Source organism: Rhinoderma darwinii, chromosome 5 (genome assembly GCF_050947455.1).
Source record: "Rhinoderma darwinii isolate aRhiDar2 chromosome 5, aRhiDar2.hap1, whole genome shotgun sequence".
NCBI classification, from domain to species: domain Eukaryota; kingdom Metazoa; phylum Chordata; class Amphibia; order Anura; family Rhinodermatidae; genus Rhinoderma; species Rhinoderma darwinii.
This window is the reverse complement of record NC_134691.1, coordinates 7,874,834-7,894,095: the sequence shown is the minus strand read 5'-3', so window position 1 is coordinate 7,894,095 and position 19,262 is coordinate 7,874,834. Positions and strand designations below refer to the sequence as shown.

Below are 19,262 nucleotides of genomic sequence, written 5' to 3'. Positions count from 1 at the left end.
AAAGTGAATTAGAAAGTTGCAGAACATGCAAAATATCTGATCGCTGGGGGTCCCACTTCTGGAACCCCCAATGATCACTAGAACAGGGCTCCCAAACCCCCTTGAAGTTGTGCAATGAGGAGTTTGAAAGGAGCATTGGTCACTGATGCATCGTCGTTGTCACAGTGATCGGTGGGGGTCACAGTGATCGGTGGGGGTCACAGTGATCGTGGGGGTCAGAGTGATCACTGGGGGTCACAGTGATCGGTGGGGGTCACAGTGATCAGGCATATATCACCTACATAAATGTCCTACGTTGGACAACCCCATTTATCGATGACCCAATGCATTTCAATATGGCACAACCGTCCGAATGATGACCCTATAGAACAAGTCCTGTTTCTACACTCACCAGCCCATCGTGCCACCTCCACACCAACCTCCATTTACTGATCATGCCAATGACTTCACAAAAGACCCCCACAAGCAGCCTAAACTCACACATGGGCAGTGCCCGATTCCGATGCCCCTCTCATTGAGACATTAGGGGAATACCGGTTAAAAAATCACACATTGTGTCCGCACCGTCGTCCGTGACAGACGTTGGCCCATAGACGGGAAGAGAGGAGAGCAAAGAAATCTCCGCTTCTTTCTATTGAGACCCGCCGTGCCAGTCAGCAGCTACCGGAAAGGGTTAACGGCTACCATGGCAGCCAGTGCCTAGCACAGAATTACCATTTATCACAGCGCGCTGACTCCGCCGGTTGACAGACCAGTTATAAATATACCTATTAACAGCCCGCAATGAATCTTTAAACAGCACAACGGGGGACAAACTGCGGCTAAATATAACCCTGCGCAGGAAACGCTGTCCTCAGGAAAACCTTTCCCCTATTTACACCAACCGATAATCTGCGTAATCCTCCTCAATGTAGACGAGCGCGTATATCCGCACTTCCTGCACACGCGTGTAACACGCCACCGCACGGAGGTCTTCTGATCATACAAAGTACGGTCACCCCCAATAGGTAGAAAAATCATGTGTACATCAAAGGACCTGCAACTTTTATAATCTACTTGCTTTTCACGCCAAACTATTTTTAAGACCATGTCAGTGAATTGAAACCTAATACTTCTCACAGACAAGGCTCTGTGAATTTAACAGCCTGGACTTCGGACTGATACATTTTACCTGCACTGATACATTGTAGCAAACTGTTGATACAGTAGAAAGATTTGTGCTGGTGATGTGGATAACTCACATGAAATTGTCTAGACTGGATACAACTGTAACGAACCTTCAACTGTGAGATGTGTTTGGTCTGTACAGGTTTATCAGCCTCTACATTTAACCAAAAATGGATCCATCTACTGAAAGCAAGCAGAGATCTTAAAGTAAATAAACTATACAATTATACACATTAAAAAATACTGAATAGCTGACTAAAGTTATAATTTTTCAGCCACACCTATTGAAACCAGGTGCAAACAAATCAAGCACATAGTCATGTAACCACCATTGACAAACATTGCTATTAGTATACTGTAGGTTGGAGTAAAGCACTCAGTCACCTTACACGTGGCACTTTGCCACAAGTCTGTTTCTAACATTTCTGATCTGCCAGATCTTCCCTGGTCACCTGTAAGTGTTATTATCTGCTAAATCGGCCCTGTTCAACTGTATGAGCTATTATTAGCTGCTAGATCTGATCCGGTCACCTGTAAGTGCTATTATTATCTGCTGGATCTGCTACGGTCACCTGTAAGTGTTGTTATTATCTGCTAGATCTGATCCGGTCACCTGTAAGTGCTATTATCTGCTCTGGTCACCTGTAAGTGCTATTATTATCTGCTGGATCTGCTACGATCACCTGTAAGTGTTGTTATTATCTGCTAGATCTGATCCGGTCACCTGTAAGTGCTATTATCTGCTCTGGTCACCTGTAAGTGCTATTACTATCTGCTAGATCTGCCCTGCTCATCTGTAACTGTTATTATCTGCTACGTCTGCCCGATCACCTGTAAGTGCTATTATTGTAAAGTGGAAGCGTCTAGGAGTAACAACAGCTCCACCAGCCTAATGGAGGAATCTGTCAAATGCAGATTACAGGAGAAACCTACAAACCAGACTCCACGGTGACTACTATAAACCTTTTTAGAATTTGGGCCAGGCACCCTTTTGATGCACCCTATGATCTCATTTGCCTTGGCAGCAGCTGCCTGACACTGGTTGCTACAGCTTAGTCTACCGCCGACTAATATCCCTAAGGCCCCATGCACACGACCATGCCCGTAATCACTGTCCGTGTTTACGGGCACAGCTGGCCACGGACAGTCATCCGTAAAATGCGATTGTGTGCATGGGACCTAAGCCTTTTTCCATGTCCATTTTACCCAGTGTTTTTTTATTTAGTATGTAACGGCGACATGTATTTTAGCATCTCAAGTGCATTACTTTAAATTTATGGGTATAAAACCTCATTTGCCAATTCTCTGCCCAAGCCTCCAACTTCTCCAAACTAATTTGTAACAATCCTGATCCTCGTCGACGTTAATTCTTTTACATAATTTAATATCATCGTCAAATCTTAATATTTTACTACGTAAGCGCTGTACAAGGAACAAGGCTCAACACTGCCCCTTGTGGTAGTAACAGTAGTAATATACGTAATACTGCAGGGAATTGCAGTCATATAGTAGCGCAGTGTAAAAACTATACTCGTAGCTTTATTTCTCCCTTCTTAGAGCATTGGTTGATTCAGGTGTATGAGAGCACCAATAAGCTCTATTACATTATACGTCTTTAACTCTTTCAGCCATTATAACACCGGTGATTTATTACGGACTACAAGATCACTGCTGGCTGTAAACACTTCAGAAGAATCAAGCAATGGTTAGAGGCGATGGGTTAGAGAGCACAGAGCTCGAGCCCCGGGTGATCATCTGCGGAGTCATCCGTCATCTGGACCGCTGATAAATCTCATTCACTTGTGTCACAGATCAAAGAGGGCAGAAGATCATCACCCTGCTACACAGTCACTATATTCACAGCCGCTGTTACATCATCACCGGTTATTACCGCACAGCCACCTGTATGTCACTCAGCATCCTCTCCTGTACGACAGGCAGACAAAGCAGCATCTAAATAGCAAGTCACATTCTGCTACATATGCATATCCATTCTCTTATCTATAGGGGCAGGGAAATGGTTATATTCTTATACATAGGGGCAGTATTATAGTAGTTATATTCTTGTATATAGGGGGCAGTATTATAGTAGTTATATTCTTGTATATAGGAGCAGTGTTATACTAGTTATATTCTTGTATATAGGAGCAGTATTATAATAGTTATATTCTTGTATATAGGGGCAGTATTATAGTAGTTATATTCTTGTATATAGGAGCAGTATTATAGTAGTTATATTCTTGTATATAGGAGCAGTATTATAGTAGTTTATATTCTTGTATATAGGGGCAGTATTATAGTAGTTATATTCTTGTATATAGGAGCAGTATTATAGTAGTTATATTCTTGTATATAGGAGCAGTATTATAGTAGTTATATTCTTGTATATAGTGGGCAGTATTATAGTAGTTATATTCTTGTATATAGGGAGCAGTATTATAGTAGTTATATTCTTGTATATAGGGGCAGTATTATAGTAGTTATATTCTTGTATATAGGAGGCAGTATTATAGTAGTTTATTCTTGTATATAGGGGCAGTATTATAGTAGTTATATTCTTGTATATAGGAGCAGTATTATAGTAGTTATATTCTTGTATATAGAGGCAGTATTATAGTAGTTATATTCTTGTATATAGGGGGCAGTATTATAGTAGTTATATTCTTGTATATAGGGGCAGTATTATAGTAGTTATATTCTTATACATAGGGGCAGTATTATAGTAGTTATATTCTTGTATATAGGGGCAGTATTATAGTAGTTATATTCTTGTACATAGGGGGCAGTATTATAGTAGTTATATTATTGTATATAGGGGGCAGTATTATAGTAGTTATATTCTTGTATATAGGGGCAGTATTATAGTAGTTATATTCTTATACATAGGGGCAGTATTATAGTAGTTATATTCTTGTATATAGGGGCAGTATTATAGTAGTTATATTCTTGTATATAGGGGCTGTATTATAGTAGTTATATTCTTGTATATAGAGAGCAGTATTATAGTAGTTATATTCTTGTATATAGGGGGCAGTATTATAGTAGTTATATTCTTGTATATAGGGGGCAGTATTATAGTAGTTATATTCTTGTATATAGGGGGCAGTATTATAGTAGTTATATTCTTGTATATAGGAGCAGTATTATAGTAGTTATATTCTTGTATATAGGGAGCAGTATTATAGTAGTTATATTCTTGTATATAGGGGGCAATATTATAGTAGTTATATTCTTGTATATAGGGGGCAGTATTATAGTAGTTATATTCTTGTATATAGGAGCAGTATTATAGTAGTTATATTCTTGTATATAGGAGCAGTATTATAGTAGTTATGTTCTTGTATATAGGGGGCAGTAGTATAGTAGTTATATTCTTGTATATAGGGGGCAGTATTATAGTAGTTATATTCTTGTATATAGAGAGCAGTATTATAGTAGTTATATTCTTGTATATAGGGGCAGTATTATAGTAGTTATATTCTTGTATATAGGGGCAGTATTATAGTAGTTATATTCTTGTATATAGGAGCAGTATTATAGTAGTTATATTCTTGTATATAGAGAGCAGTATTATAGTAGTTATATTCTTGTATATAGGGGGCAGTATTATAGTAGTTATATTCTTGTATATAGGAGGCAGTATTATAGTAGTTATATTCTCGTATATAGGGGGCAGTATTATAGTAGTTATATTCTTGTATATAGGGAGCAGTATTATAGTAGTTATATTCTTGTAGATAGGGGCAGTATTATAGTAGTTATATTCTTGTATATAGGGGCAGTATTATAGTAGTTATATTCTTGTATATAGGAGCAGTATTATAGTAGTTATATTCTTGTATATAGGGGCAGTATTATAGTAGTTATATTCTTGTATATAGGGGCAGTATTATAGTAGTTATATTCTTGTACATAGGGGGCAGTATTATAGCAGTGAACTTGGATAGTCAGGACAACCGCTGAATCAGTGTGAAAAGTTTTGACCACTTTTGTGAGGCAGTTGTCCACTTCCCTTCCTTCACTCATATCAGCAGGGAAATACAGAGCACAGGAAAAATCTGCTCCCACAATGAGAAAATGTAATTTGTTCCCCAGATGCTGGAAGGCAACTTTTAAGCATTAATGTTAATTGTCTATCACACTGATTTAGGATTGTTTACTGCATCATTGAGGTTAGTATCACCTGTGACTGGAGTTGCGTTTTAAGGTTTCAGTCACACGTGGCATATTTGCCTTGTGCAATGTCCAATGGAAAAAATATTCTGCAATTCAACCCGATTTCTCAATTTGTTACGTTGCAGAATATTTTTCTCATAGGCTTACAATGTAAAGTTCTCCATAGCGTATTTTTCCGTTTTGGAAATACAAGGGACACACGCCCTACGTGACTGGATATTATTTGGAGATTAGCGCACATGGTCCTGTGTATTCATTCTGTCAGGCCTCATCTTGCTGGTAAGACAGGATCTTCGTATTACCGATAACCCTGGGCCCGGCATCCATCACTGTCTGCCATTAGCCTGAACGCACGCTCGCATTATTAATGGACGACTTTCATTACAAAGGTAAATGAGTAGTTTTAGGTTCCAAAAAGATGGAACCTAAAACGAAGATGGCGACTTCGGTTTTATAGTATCAGCTGGTTTATCGGGTCCAGGCACCACTGAATATTTTGCAGTTCAAGAAAGCCCTTTCCATACGCCCCTGTTTTTGTGTCCCTGGACAGGACAGCCATTCTGTAGAATAGAGTGACACTACAAAGAGCGTCTCTCACTGTGGACCGCAGGGCTACACAGCAACATGGAGTCACCCGTGATATGCAGGAATATCGCCGCAATTGGTAGGGATGTGACCCCCGGGCCCCTTCATATTTTTACACAAGAACAGCGCCGCACACGTGAGTGTGGTTGTTCCTGGTACTGCAGGTCTGTTCCATTCACTCAAATAAGACTGGGCTGTAGTACCGGCCACAGCGGCGCTGACTAAAGCACCGGACCATTTAATTCTGCTGATCGGCGGGGATCTATGAACGGTCCACTAATCCTATTCTGAATGCTCTGTATACAGGGCATTATATCTTGAGCATGTTGCTTCGTCCCAACCATGAAGTCCAAGACTAAATAATAAGAGCTCAACTACAAACAGTGCAGTTATGTCCTTGCCCATAGAATTACATATACAGAGTAGGACCCGTGGTACCAGGCAGAAAAGCGCAGCCTGGCCGAGACGTGCACCCTTTATATACACTATAGGTACTCGCTCACCCGCGCTGTATGGCCCTGTATTACACTGCTGCATGGTGAGAAGCTCCAGGAGAACACAAGGATGGTCAGTTTCATCCTCCAAAACCATCAGCCTCCCCCGGGGACCAGGCAGGATGGTTGCAGCAATGTGAATGGGTCGGAGGAGAGGGGACACTTCCTGCTCAGACACAGATCAGTCTGCGAGCGAGCGGGGCCCAGGTAACCTTATTCCTGGCATCGCTGCCAAACCAGATGGAATGGAGCGGTCCTGTCATTACCGAGGCTCTTCCTGCCGTGTAGTAACATTCATCACACTGATAATCACACAGCACAACCCGCTCACATTACTCCGAGCTCAACCGGAACGATCCCGCAGAGGAGCACTCAATGGCTGCCGCTAAGAAAGGGCAATGGTGGTCTACACCTCACATCACGACACTGCTCCTGTCACATGCAGCCCTCACCAACATGAGTGGACCGATTACTACCCCCCCCCATTAACAGCAAAATTATCTCCTGAAATACTATGTGCTGCTGTGGGACCCTGCTCCTCCCAATATGTAACTCTCAGTCTGTGAGCTTCTATAAGATTAGTAGACTACTCTCCTGAAATATTCTGTGCTGCTGTGAAACCCTGTTATGCTTCTTCCACTATGTAACTCTCAGTCTGTGACTCTCCATAAAATCAGCAGACTACTCTCCTGAAATACTCTGTGCTGTCGGACGACCCTTCTCCTTCAACGCTCAGTCTCTGACCTGCCACTTGCCTCATCCCTCTCCGGACATCATGACACTGCCCTGTCACGTGCAGTCCTGTCCTCGCTATCTTCATCACGAGTGTACAGGTCACTGTCCCCCACAAGATCAGAACAGTCCTCTTCTGAGATACTCTGTGCTGCTGTGGAACCCTGCTCTTTTCACTACATAACTCAGTCTATGATCTTCCACATAATCAACAGCCTACTCTTCTGAAATACTCTGCGATACTGTGGGAACCTGCTCCTTTCATATAACTCGCAAGCTGTGATCTTCCACAAAACCAGCAAACTGCTCTCCTGAAATACTCTGTGATGCTGGGGGCCCGGCTCCTTTTTTTACTATGTAACTCTCAGTCACGTTTCCCTCCTCCCATCATGACACTGTGCCAGTCACATACAGTCCTGTCCTCACTGACATCATAACATGAGTGGACTGGTCGCTACCACTACAAAATATGTTTATTCATCTCTTGAAATACTCTGTGCTGCTGGTGGACCTTGTATCAACTGCTCAAATTGTGACCTCCTACAAGATCAGAACACTCCTGACATTAAATACTCTGCTGGGAAAACGCTACCTCTTTCACTACTTTTGACTTTCCACAACAAAATTCCTATCCTGAAATACTCTGCACTGTGATGGGGTCCCGATTTTCCCAATAAGTAACGCTCAGTCTGAGACCTCACACGTCATCTCACACATCCATCCACAAGCTTTCATTTTTTTACACTCACCTTAACATGGCTGAAGTCGCTGCTTCCGCTGCTCATGGGAGGGTTGAAGGTTTTGGTCTCCAATCTGGGTTTGATAATGTGTCGGAAGGGACTGGATACAGGGAGGCCGCTGACACTGATGCCGTCTGCGAAAATCGGGGATGCAGAACAATTTAATATAGGGAATATACAAGGAAAGCAAGAAAGAAGAATTTCTACATCAAGCAGACAGAGGGTGCTGTAGTTTACAAATCCAAGGATGTCATCCAATGGTCACAAGATCAATCAATCACTCAAAAGCTGCACATAGAAACGATATCTACAGCTCTGACTTCTAACTAGAGACAAAACCAAACAATTTTTTCTCTACGGTTTCCATAAATTAGCCCCTTGATAAGACAATGCCTAAGACCCTGTTCACACAGCAGAATTTTCGCGCTGATTCTGATGCTTTTTCCGCATGAAAAACGGTTGTAAGAAGCCTCCCGTTGTCTTCGATGGGAAACCACCCCGCTGTTTATACAGGGCAGAATTTCGGGTAACCACAGGTAGATTAGCCCCATTTTACGGAAAAAGCACAACAGAAATCCAAGGATCAACCTCAGATTTCTGCCACGGTTCCTTGGCCAAATCCACCATGTGACCATAGCCTTACCCCACTCAAAGCCTTAAAATATAGGGGTGACTGCATTTAGCCCTATAAACCACTCCATATATCACCCAGCTAGAACTCATAGCTGTATCGGGAGCTGAGCTTGGAGGTGCTGTCTGTAGAATCCTGACATTGGTCAAACATCAGTTTTTAAAGGGGTTCTCCACTTTGGACAGTCCCTTGACAATAATCTGATCACAATGTGTCCCCCATCGATCAGCTGTGATCTGTGGGGAAACCTGGCGGTAAGTGTTCAGTTTCTCTGCAGCGCCACCACAGGAGAAATGAAGCATTACACTCTGTCCATTCATATCAATGTGTTGTCTGTGTAATACAGGACAGGACAGGTCCTCCAGGAAGAGATGCTTTATGCAACCGCTCTCCACTCTGACCAAGAGATGAGGATCCCGAACAGAGGACCCCCCCCCTCCCACACACGCACTATTATCTAAATAGGGGATTTGACAAAGGGTTTTCTAAACTGGACAGCCCCTTTAAGGGAGAAAAAAATAACGATGACCAGCGCTCTACGATGTGAGGACCCCATCAAACAAATCTATATATCTCAGCTTTCAGGACCCATGTGAGTGTGAAATGGGATGAGTGGGATGAAATGGACGGATAACAGGAGTTGGGGTCAGATCACACAGAGTTCTTTGGCGCCGATTTTGACGCGTAAACCGCGTCGGAACCAGCGCCAAAAAACGTCCCAAATTGCCACCTTTGATTTCAATGGCAGGCAGAGGCGGTACATTTCCCAGGCGGCTTCTGGCCGCTGGCGGAAAAAAAAGTTGTATCCTCTTTCTTCAAGTGGTTTCCGGCTCTGACCTCCCATTTAAATCAATAGGAGACAGAAAAAACCTACGGCGCAAAAAAAACGCAAAAAAAAAAAATTGCGTCTAAACAACGCTGGCAAATCAAAATCTGCCTCAATTTTTCTGCCTGCAAAGAACTGTGTGTGAACAGGGCCTAACACACAACGAAGTACTGAAATTAAGATGCAGCAGAATATCCGCAGTCCATCAGGTTCTTGACGGGGGGTGGAAGATGATAAAGACCCTGAGGAAATGTCCTCAGCTGCACATACAAACAGGAGCGGGGTTGACTGGCAGCTAATAACCCAACTGCTGATTGGCGGTTCAGATAATGCTGGGATTTCCTGCTATGAGTGAGGGAGATAGAGCTGCTCTGTTAAGTGTCTGGTCAGGGAACTATTCACCTGACTGCTACAGAGAACGCAGTGAAATACCGGATCCCGGCTGCATCAGTATATAAACATAGATCATGTGAAATCATTCCTTGTATCCAAAAAATGTCTGGATCCATTGTCCGGCACGATTAGTAATGTCTGTTCAAATTCACACCGTTTCTGCACTGAACGTTATACTTTTAAAGCCTAAATATTAACCACTGTGTCACCTCTGCAAATATTTTGATCCGTCCTACCAAATTTCCATAGGCTGCAGTATTTCGGTAGGACATATAGTGTTCAGACTGTTCTTCCTGGTTCATGAACAGAATGGCAGAACATTTTATATTCACTTATTCTTTGTCTTCCCAGAACTATGCACTATAGCACCATTCTGTTAAGCCTATGTTCATCCTGCTTTTTCTTGTTCACGAACAGAACATCACAACTACAGTAAAGACTGACACACAAGCAGTTAATTGAAGAAAATGTAACCGAATCATTTTTCAGATTTATATGCCGATCAGGGTCTGTGGAAAGCTGGATAGCAACCCCTATGTGAACGGCTACTAGTGATGGTTGTCTCGATCTCTCGTCGGTATTATCATTATCTACTACACTGGATGAAGCGCGACATATAACGTGAGGGTTTCAGATCTAATTTAACGCGTCCGCACGGGATCCTTTCGCTAACATCATTATGGCCGCCGTAGTTATCCGATAAACGTGTTAACACGAGATGCCGGCGATGAGCGACCTCGCATATATAGCGGAAACTAAATATAGCCCATTGTGTCTCCGCGCTTTAATTACAGACGCCGTACGCAGCGATGTTAAGAGTGGGAAGCAATAAAAGAAAAATTATCATAATGAAAAAATTGGATAAAATGAAAACTCAACGCGGCATAAATAAAAGCGCGCTAATTTACATACGTGGATAAAAGCGCGAATACGCAAGGGGACGGGAAGAACCTGGGACAGAGCGAAGTGAAGTACCGGGTTGATTTCAATCGCCCCTCGAATGTCTAAAAATCTTGTTGTGACAAATCTTAGAATCTAGTTATATCTGATTATGGGAAAGCTGGGTGACCGCCAATTTGAAATGATTGTCACTCCGCTTTCCTAGAGCCCTGAATGGCAAATCGGTCTTATTACATTGCCATGATTGCTATATATCTAGGCAGATGTTGCATTTAGGAGCCATGGGTAGCTCTGGGGGGGGGGGCCATGTTGGCACCATGGCAGCTCGGGTGACAATGACCAAGTTAGAGCAAAGCTGGTAGGTTATATCTGATTGCGGAGTTCAGTCTGTTTCCAAGGACAACCAGCAGAATTGTTGAATGCAGCTTTGGATGTGACTGGAGCATAAGAGGTAATGTAATCCTAAATCAGTCAAAAATAAATTTTGCACAGATTTGCAAAGTTACTCAATATTAGAGGGGTAGTACACGATTAAAAAAAAGAAATCACATTCTCCAGTCACAACAAGAGCTGCATATAAAACTATACTGGATTCCTGAACAAAAAGAAAAAGGGCACTGTGGAAGATCAGGTAACAATAACAATGTTAAAATTGTGCTGATAGGTCACCTGTCTGGCTGCAGAGGGTATAGAAGCCAGCGCTCTCAAGGCCAACCCGCAGAATGGTAAATGCAGCTTTGGATGTGACTGGAGGATAAGACGTAATGTAATCCAAATCAGTAAAAAATTAATTTAGCACAGTATTTGCAAAGTTACTCAAAATTAATTATTAGAGGGGTAGTACATGATTAAAAAAATAAAATTACATTCTCCATTCACAACAAGAGCTGCACGTAAAATTATACTGGAATCCTGATCAAAAAGAAAAGGGCAATGTGGAAGATCAGGTAAAAATAATGTTAAAATTGAGCTGTTAGGTCACATGTCTAGCTGCAGAGGGTATAGAAGCCAGCGTTCTCAAGGCCAACCAGCAGAATGGTAAATTCAGCTTTGGATGTGACTGGAGCATAAGACATAATGTAAGCCAAATCAGTGCAAAATAAATTTTTCAAAGTATATGCAAAGTTGCTAAATATTAAAGGGGTTGTAGATGATTTTAGAAAGAATGGCTGCTTTCTTCAAAAAACAGCGCCACACCTGCCCACGGGAAGTGTGCGGTATTGCAGCTCAAGCTCAATTCACTTGCGACACAACCCATGTGGTGTGGAGCAGTTTCTAAAAAGATAGAAGTGATGTTATTCTAATCCTGGACAACCCCTTTAATTAAATTTCCATTTTATTTTCATTACCTCAATATGATAAATCGTACTATCCAGTCACAGCCAGAGCTGCATTAAAAATTATTTTGGCTTCTTGATTGCAAAGTGAAAGGCATTCTGGGAGTTCAATCGACAATAACACTGTTAGAGCTGTTAGTCACATGTCAAACTGCTAAGTGCAGAGAAACCAGCGTTTTAACGACATCCACCAGAATGGTAAATGCAGTGCTGTGTGTGTGACTGGAGCATAATCACATCCAGAGCTGCACTCAAAATTTGCCTGGTTACCTTGGTAAGAGCAGATAGGGGAGCCTGTGAGGCACAGCTTCAGCCAATAGCTGCAGAGAGGGCACTGCAATTTTCAGATATTCTTCCCATTGTTTAACATTTTTGCTTACAGTCAGTGAATGGAAACGCTTTTCATTCAGATGTTTAAAACCGATCATGGCCTAGCCCTGCTCACACAGCTGTAGCTTTACAGCGTACAAGTGTAAGTTATACTGTTTGCAGTCAACACATTTTTTTTAATTCACTGTCGGCAAGCAGTGATCTTGAAAATGTACACATTGATAAAATTGTATTTCCATAAGTTACATGAGATCAATGGCAGAATATTGACGTATTGAAGTCAGATGACGCAAGAATATAATAATAACAGAACGAACCGCCACGGTAAATTGCGTTCGGCAGCGTTACACGCCATACAGATAGAGTAGACTGTATTACTATCCAGATGGAGCGAGATGAAAAAAGAAAACCGTTTAAACACAATTACTGCAGATAAACAGCGCAATGACCCAAGTGTGCGCCGTGTCCCTTTCATCTGTCGCTTAACCCCTTCCTCCCCCTCCACGGAGCTCTGCTGCATACGGTCTCCGCTTGTCATCGTGAAGGGTAAACGTGGCGTCGTTCGTGGCAGATTAATGATCCCGCTTCTTTATTAAGCCCGGCACAGCGTGCACAAATTGGACCTTACAAGATGATCAAACGCTTCCTCGCAAGTTTCGGCGATCAAAGCCGTCGTCCCACCTGTTGTCTGCGATACAAATTACGCTGCGACAACATTTACACTAGAAAAGGGATTTTATGGCAGCGATAATCCTTTGTTGTGCGCCGTGTGACTACCAGGGGGAAGCGGAGGAACAACAATTGGGTCTAATTACCGCGTCTGTCACTGCCGGGCTGTTCTCAAAGCTTCACTGTTGCCGTACTATCCCTCCACTTGTTACCTGAGGACTCTCCGTGTACGAGGAACTGCATGGAGCTCCGTACATCAAACGAGCACCAGAGTCAATAACACAGAGCAGGAGGACGCTGCACAGAAAAAGCCCAGCACATCCACAACTCCAACTCTGATCGCTCTTCTACTATTGACATGTAGAATTAACCTCTGCAGAGCAGAAATCTCCCAGCACTCCCTGCTGGTTCAGTGTCTGTGCAGAGCTTGTTCTGGTCATTTCCAAGAAGCGACATCTTTTTACCAGGCACTGTACAGATGCAAGAGAAACTAAAAGCCCCTGAATATGGGAGCTCAGCTAAGCTGTTAGGGAGGTGTCTGCTGACAAGCTTGCTGACTGTTTCCAATGATCACAGATTGAATTGGGATTGTTGCCCTGGACTATAAACAAGAATCAATGCAGGATCATTACAAGATTAAAGATTTATACCCAACACAGATAATAATGACATGTCACTAGCATAGGACATCACTTTCTGATTGGAAGGGGTCCGACCTCTGGGACCCCCCACTGATCCGGAAATTGAAGGGATTGCAGAGCTGCAGGAACTGAAGCATTGGCCCATTTATAACTCTAAACCAGCTCTGCTCTCCCTTCAATCTCAAGATCATGGGGATCTCCGAGGTCGAACCCCTACAAATCAGAAAGTGATGGCATATCCAATCAGACATAAAGACCATGATGACGTCACAAGTGATACGGGCGGATATGCTAGGCCTCTGGTCTTGACAGGACCAACTCCTCCAGGCATTGAACATTATTGCACATCGGCTGGATGTGCAAGCTGCTGTTCCTCCTACTACACCTCCTGGCAGTATAGACCCTCCGACTACACCTCCTAGCAGTGCTGATCCCCGATTTTCTCTGCCGTTACCTCATCGCTATGATGGAGACGTGGAGACCTGCAGGGGATTTTTGAACTAGTGTAAGATCCACTTCAGTCTGTATGCTAGGGCATTTTCTACTGATGATGCAAGCGTCGCTTTCATCGTCTCTCTCCTCAGTGGCAGGGCCCTAGCATGGGCGAACCCTATCTGGGAGAGACAAGGACCAAAGACCCGTGACTTCCAGGGGGTCCTACGGACATTTCATACAGTGTTTGAGGAGCCTGGACGAGTCTCTTCGGCAGCTGCCGCCTTGCTGAAACTTCGCCAGGAAGACACTTCCGTGGGTGAGTGCGCCATCCACTTCCGCACCGTGGGCGGGAGAGTTGTTGTGGAACAACGAGGCCTTGGTGGCTACATTTTGGCAGGGAATGTCCCCTGAGATTACGGACGAACTTGCCGCCCGAGATCTGCCATCCACCCTGGATGACCTCATCCTTCTTGCCACCCGGATTGACATAAGGACCCGATAACGGCTCCGAGAGGACCGTCGGGAGGGAGGATCCCCTAGCCCAGCTCCTACTTTGCAACAATCTCTGCTGTCCTCATCAGCTGATCCTCCAAAGGAGTCTTTGTGGATGGACCATTTCAAGCGGTCTACCCAGGAGAGACAACGCAGACGCACTTCGGGACTCTGTCTGTATTGCGGCCTCGGAGGCCATCTTGTGGGTCTCTGCCCCCAAAAGCACCAGAGCCTAAGGTTGGTTGGAGAGACAACCCTGGTTGGAGAAGGACTTTCTTCTAAATTGTCCATTCCCGTGACCATAGTGTCCGGTGAAAAAACGCACCGGGTCTCTGCTCATCTGGACCCGCAGCCAACTTCATTCGGTGAGACCTTTTGGATCTTCTCCAGTTGCCGACAAACCCTCTGGAGAGGCCTTTGATAGTTGCATCGGTGAATGGCCTACCTCTGCCAGACCCGGTTGTAGATGCCACTGAAGCTCCAAGTGGGAGCCCTTCACTCCGAGCTCATCTCATTCTTTGTCCTGTTTAAGGCTGTCAACCCTGTGCTGCTGGGCCTGCCCTGGCTCCAACTACATGCCCCAGTCCTGGACTGGAATTCTGGAGAGGTCCACCAGTGGGGTCCCGAGTGTCTCAACCGCTGCCTGGTACAGATTCATCCGATCCTGCCTCCTTTGCCTTGTCATTATTCTACGTTCTCGGATGTCTTCGGCAAGAAGGAGGCGGAGACGCTGACCACACACCGGGCGTATGACTGCCCCATCGAGCTGATCCCTGGTGCATCCCTTCCCCGTGGTAGGGTATATCCTCTCTCCTTGCCAAAGACTCAGTCCATGTCTGCCTATGTTAAGGAGAATCTGGAGAGGGGCTTCATACGGAAGTCCTCCTCCCTGGCAGGAGCCGGCTTCTTCTTCGTCAAGAAAAAGGATAGTTCTCTGCGATCCTGCATCGACTACCGGGATCTCAACTAAATCACTGTGAAAAATAGATATCCGTTGCCATTGATTTAAGAACTGTTTGACTGCATACGAGGAGCCCAAAATTTTCCTTAGCTAGACCTGCGGGGTGCTTACAACCTAATCCGGATTCGCCAGGGTGACGAATGGAAGAATGCATTTAACACCCGTGATGGACACTGTGAATATGTATCTTCCGTGACCTCCTATGTTTGTGTTGTGGTCTATCTTGATGACATCTTGATTTTTTTCTCCAGATCCGTAGACTCATCAGAGACACATTTGTCAAGTTTTGCTGCGATTAAGGGAGAATCGCCTGTATGCCAAGTTGGAGAAGTGCGTGTTTGAGAAAGATGCTCTACCCTTCCTGGGCTACATCGTCTCGAATAGAGGTCTCGAGATGGATCCTGAAAAGGTAAAGTCCGTCCTGGAATGGCCACGTCCTCAAGGCTTGAGGGCCATACAGCGCTTCCTGGGATTCGCCAATTTCTACAGACAGTTCATTCCAAACTTCTCCTCACTGACATCTCCTATCTCCACCTTCACCAAGAAGGGCATTAACACCAAGGTGTGGACTCCAGAAGCGGAATCCGCATTTAATAGCCTGAAGAGTGCCTTCACATCAGCCTCTATCCTCCATCCAGATGTATCTCGGCAGTTTTCGTTGGAGGTGGACGCCTCCTCAGTTGATACAGGTGCACTTCTGTTCCAGAGATGTTCCAAGGGCAAGACAATGGTAAATGGCTATTACACTAAACGCTTCTCTTCCGCAGAACGCAACAACTCGATTGGGGATCGGGAGTTACTGGCCATCAAATTGGCTCCGGAGGAGTGGAGACATCTACTAGATGGCTCAGTTCATCCTATCTTGATATTCACTGACCACAAGAATCTCACCTATCTCCAGACGGCCCAACGGCTGAACCCTCGTCAGGCCAGGTGGTCGCTGTTCATTGCCCGGTTCCAGTTTGAGCTCCACTACCGTCTGGCCGACAAGAATGTGAGGGCCGATGCCTTGTCCAGGTCGTTCGAGACAGAGGACACCATGGAGTCTCCACAAAGTATTATTGACCCGTCTTGCATTGTCTCGGACAACCCTTTGCAAGTTAGAGACATCCCTCCGGGGAGGACTTCTGTGCGCCTGGCAGACAGAGGGAGAATCCACCTCTGGAGAAACAGCTCCAGACTGGCAGGTCAAGCGGGTACCCGTAAGACCCGAGACCTGATTGCCCGTCATTTCTGGTGGCCCACGCTGCCCAAAGACATCATGGACTTGGTTTCATTCTGCTCGGTGTGCGCAGCTAACAAGGTTGCTCACTCCAAACCTGCTGGCCTGCTCCAGCCACTGCCTGTGCCCGATACTCCCTGTCAGCATATAGCAATGGACTTAGTCACGGACCTCTCTCCCTCTGCTGGATGCAGTCTGGTCTGGGTGGTGGTGGACCGATTTTCGAAGATGGCTCACTTCGTTCCGGAGACCGGTCTACCTTCTGCTTCTCAATTGGCCACCCTATTCATCCAACACATCTTCCACCTGCACGGCTTGCCTCGGCATATCGTGTCTGATCGGGGGGTTCAGTTCACCTCAAGGTTCTGGAGAGCCCGCTGTAAACTCCAAAATGTAAAGTTGGACTTTTCCTCAGCCTACCATCCTTAGTCCAATGGTCAGGTCGAGAGGATCATTCAGATCAAGGAGAACTACCTACGACACTACATCTCCAAGGAGCATGACTGGGTGCAGCTTCTTCCTTGGGCCGAGATCTCGTATAATAATCATACAAGCGAGTTCACAAGAAATACACCATTCTTCATCGTCTACGGCCAACACCCATGAATTCCTCTCCCGGTGTCTGTTATGTCCGAAGTGCCCATAGCCGATTCTGCTTCTAGGGACTTCTTGCAGATCTGGCAGTGGACCCAATCCTCCATTCTTCTGGCGGTGGACCGCATGAAACGTAAGGCAGACACAAGGAAAAGAGAACCTCGCCAGTTTTCTCCAGGTACCAAGGTCTGGCTGTTCTCCGGAAATATCCGGCTGAGGGTGCCATCATACAAGTTTACTCCCAGGTTCCTCGGACCCTTCGTGATCTTGCAACAGAGCAACCCTGTCTCCTACAACCTCCGGCTGCCTCCTACCCTCAAGATCGGCAACTCCTTCCATGTCGCCCTTCTGAAGCCTGTGTTCCTGAACTGCTACTCCAAGATTCCTACTCCTGCAGTGGCTCCCAGCGGATCATCAGATACATTTGAGGTTAAGGAGATCCTGGACACCAAGAGAGTGGGTGGAAAAACATTTTATTTGGTGAATTAGAGGAGGTTTAGTCCTGAAGAGAGGTCTTGGGAGCCAGAGGAGAACCTCTATGCTCCTACCCTCCTGAAGAAGTTTCTCTCTCGCTCTGGCCCCAAGAGGAAGGGGCGTAAGAGGGGGGGTACTGTAATGCCCATGGCTGCGGGCCATCAGGGTTACTCACCTCCTGACGACCGCAGCCATAGATCAGTAAGTGCTGGCCCGGATCTCCTCCTAAGGCGACACCAGCGCTCACTTCCGATTCACTCGGCCGTGTCCCGTAGGGTGCGCGTGCACGCTCCTGCCCGCTCTTAAAGGGCCAGCGCGTGCAACCACTTTTGGTTCTTTAATTCAGGTGTGCGTGCTGGCCCTTTAAGAGCAGACATGAGCATGTGCACCTGAATTAAAGAACCAAATTAGCCCATGAGCACCCTGGACTATAAAATGGGCCCTGCCCCTTCCCGCATTGCCTTAGCGTGTTGCCGTTTACCTATGTTCGTCTCTGCAAATGCTCCCTTAGTGTTTCCTAGTTCCCAGTGTTCCAGTTCCTGCTACCTGTATCCCGTGCTATCCAGAACCAAGTACCGAATAGAGTTAGAGTCGTGCTGCGCTGAGTACTACGCCTGTCCTGTTACACACGCCTGGTGTCTGCCTGCTGCCAAAGTCCCATCCGAGCCCGCCTCGCTACTGTCCGAAGTTACCACAGGTAAAGTTAGACGAACTATAGACTTTGACCTGTGTCCTGTTGGCCAGCTGCCATACCGTTAAGGCGGTATGGCCTAGTGGGTCCTCGCACTCAACGTGACATCTTGTATATAGGGGCAGTATTATAGTAGTTATATTCTTGTATATAGGGGGCAGTATTATAGTAGTTATATTCTTGTATATAGGGGGCAGTATTATAGTAGTTATATTCTTGTATATAAGGGGCAGTATTATAGTAGTTATATTCTTGTATATAGGGGACAGTATTATAGTAGTTATATTCTTGTATATAGGGCGCAGTATTATAGTAGTTATATTCTTGTATATAGGGGGCAGTATTATAGTAGTTACATTCTTGTACATAGGGGGCAGTATTATAGTAGGTATATTCTTTTATATAGGGGCAGTATTATATTCGTTATATTCTTGTATATAGGGGCAGTATTATAGTAGTTATATTCTTGTATATAGGGGCAGTATTATAGTAGTTATATTCTTGTATATAGGGGGCAGTATTATAGTAGTTATATTAATGTATATAGGGAGAAGTATTATAGTAGTTCTATTCTTGTATATAGGGGGCAGTATTATAGTAGTTCTATTCTTGTATATAGGGGGCAGTATTATAGTAGTTCTATTCTTGTATATAGGATGCAGTATTATAGTAGTTACATTCTTGTATATAGGGGCAGTATTATAGTAGTTACATTCTTGTATATAGGGGGCAGTATTATAGTAGTTATATTCTTGTATATAGGGGGCAGTAT

The 19,262-nt window shown here is 44.6% G+C and overlaps 1 protein-coding gene across 2 annotated transcripts in view; it reads right to left on the bottom strand.

Annotated features, from left to right (window-relative positions):
* The window catches only part of TRAPPC9 (trafficking protein particle complex subunit 9), a 531,112-nt gene that overhangs the window by 398,347 nt on the left and 113,503 nt on the right, over positions 1–19,262 (bottom strand). For both annotated transcript variants that reach the window (XM_075825698.1, XM_075825699.1), the window contains exon 17: positions 7,904–8,028. In XM_075825698.1, the coding sequence (XP_075681813.1) occupies positions 7,904–8,028 (125 nt within the window). The remainder of the gene's footprint in view (positions 1–7,903; positions 8,029–19,262) is intronic.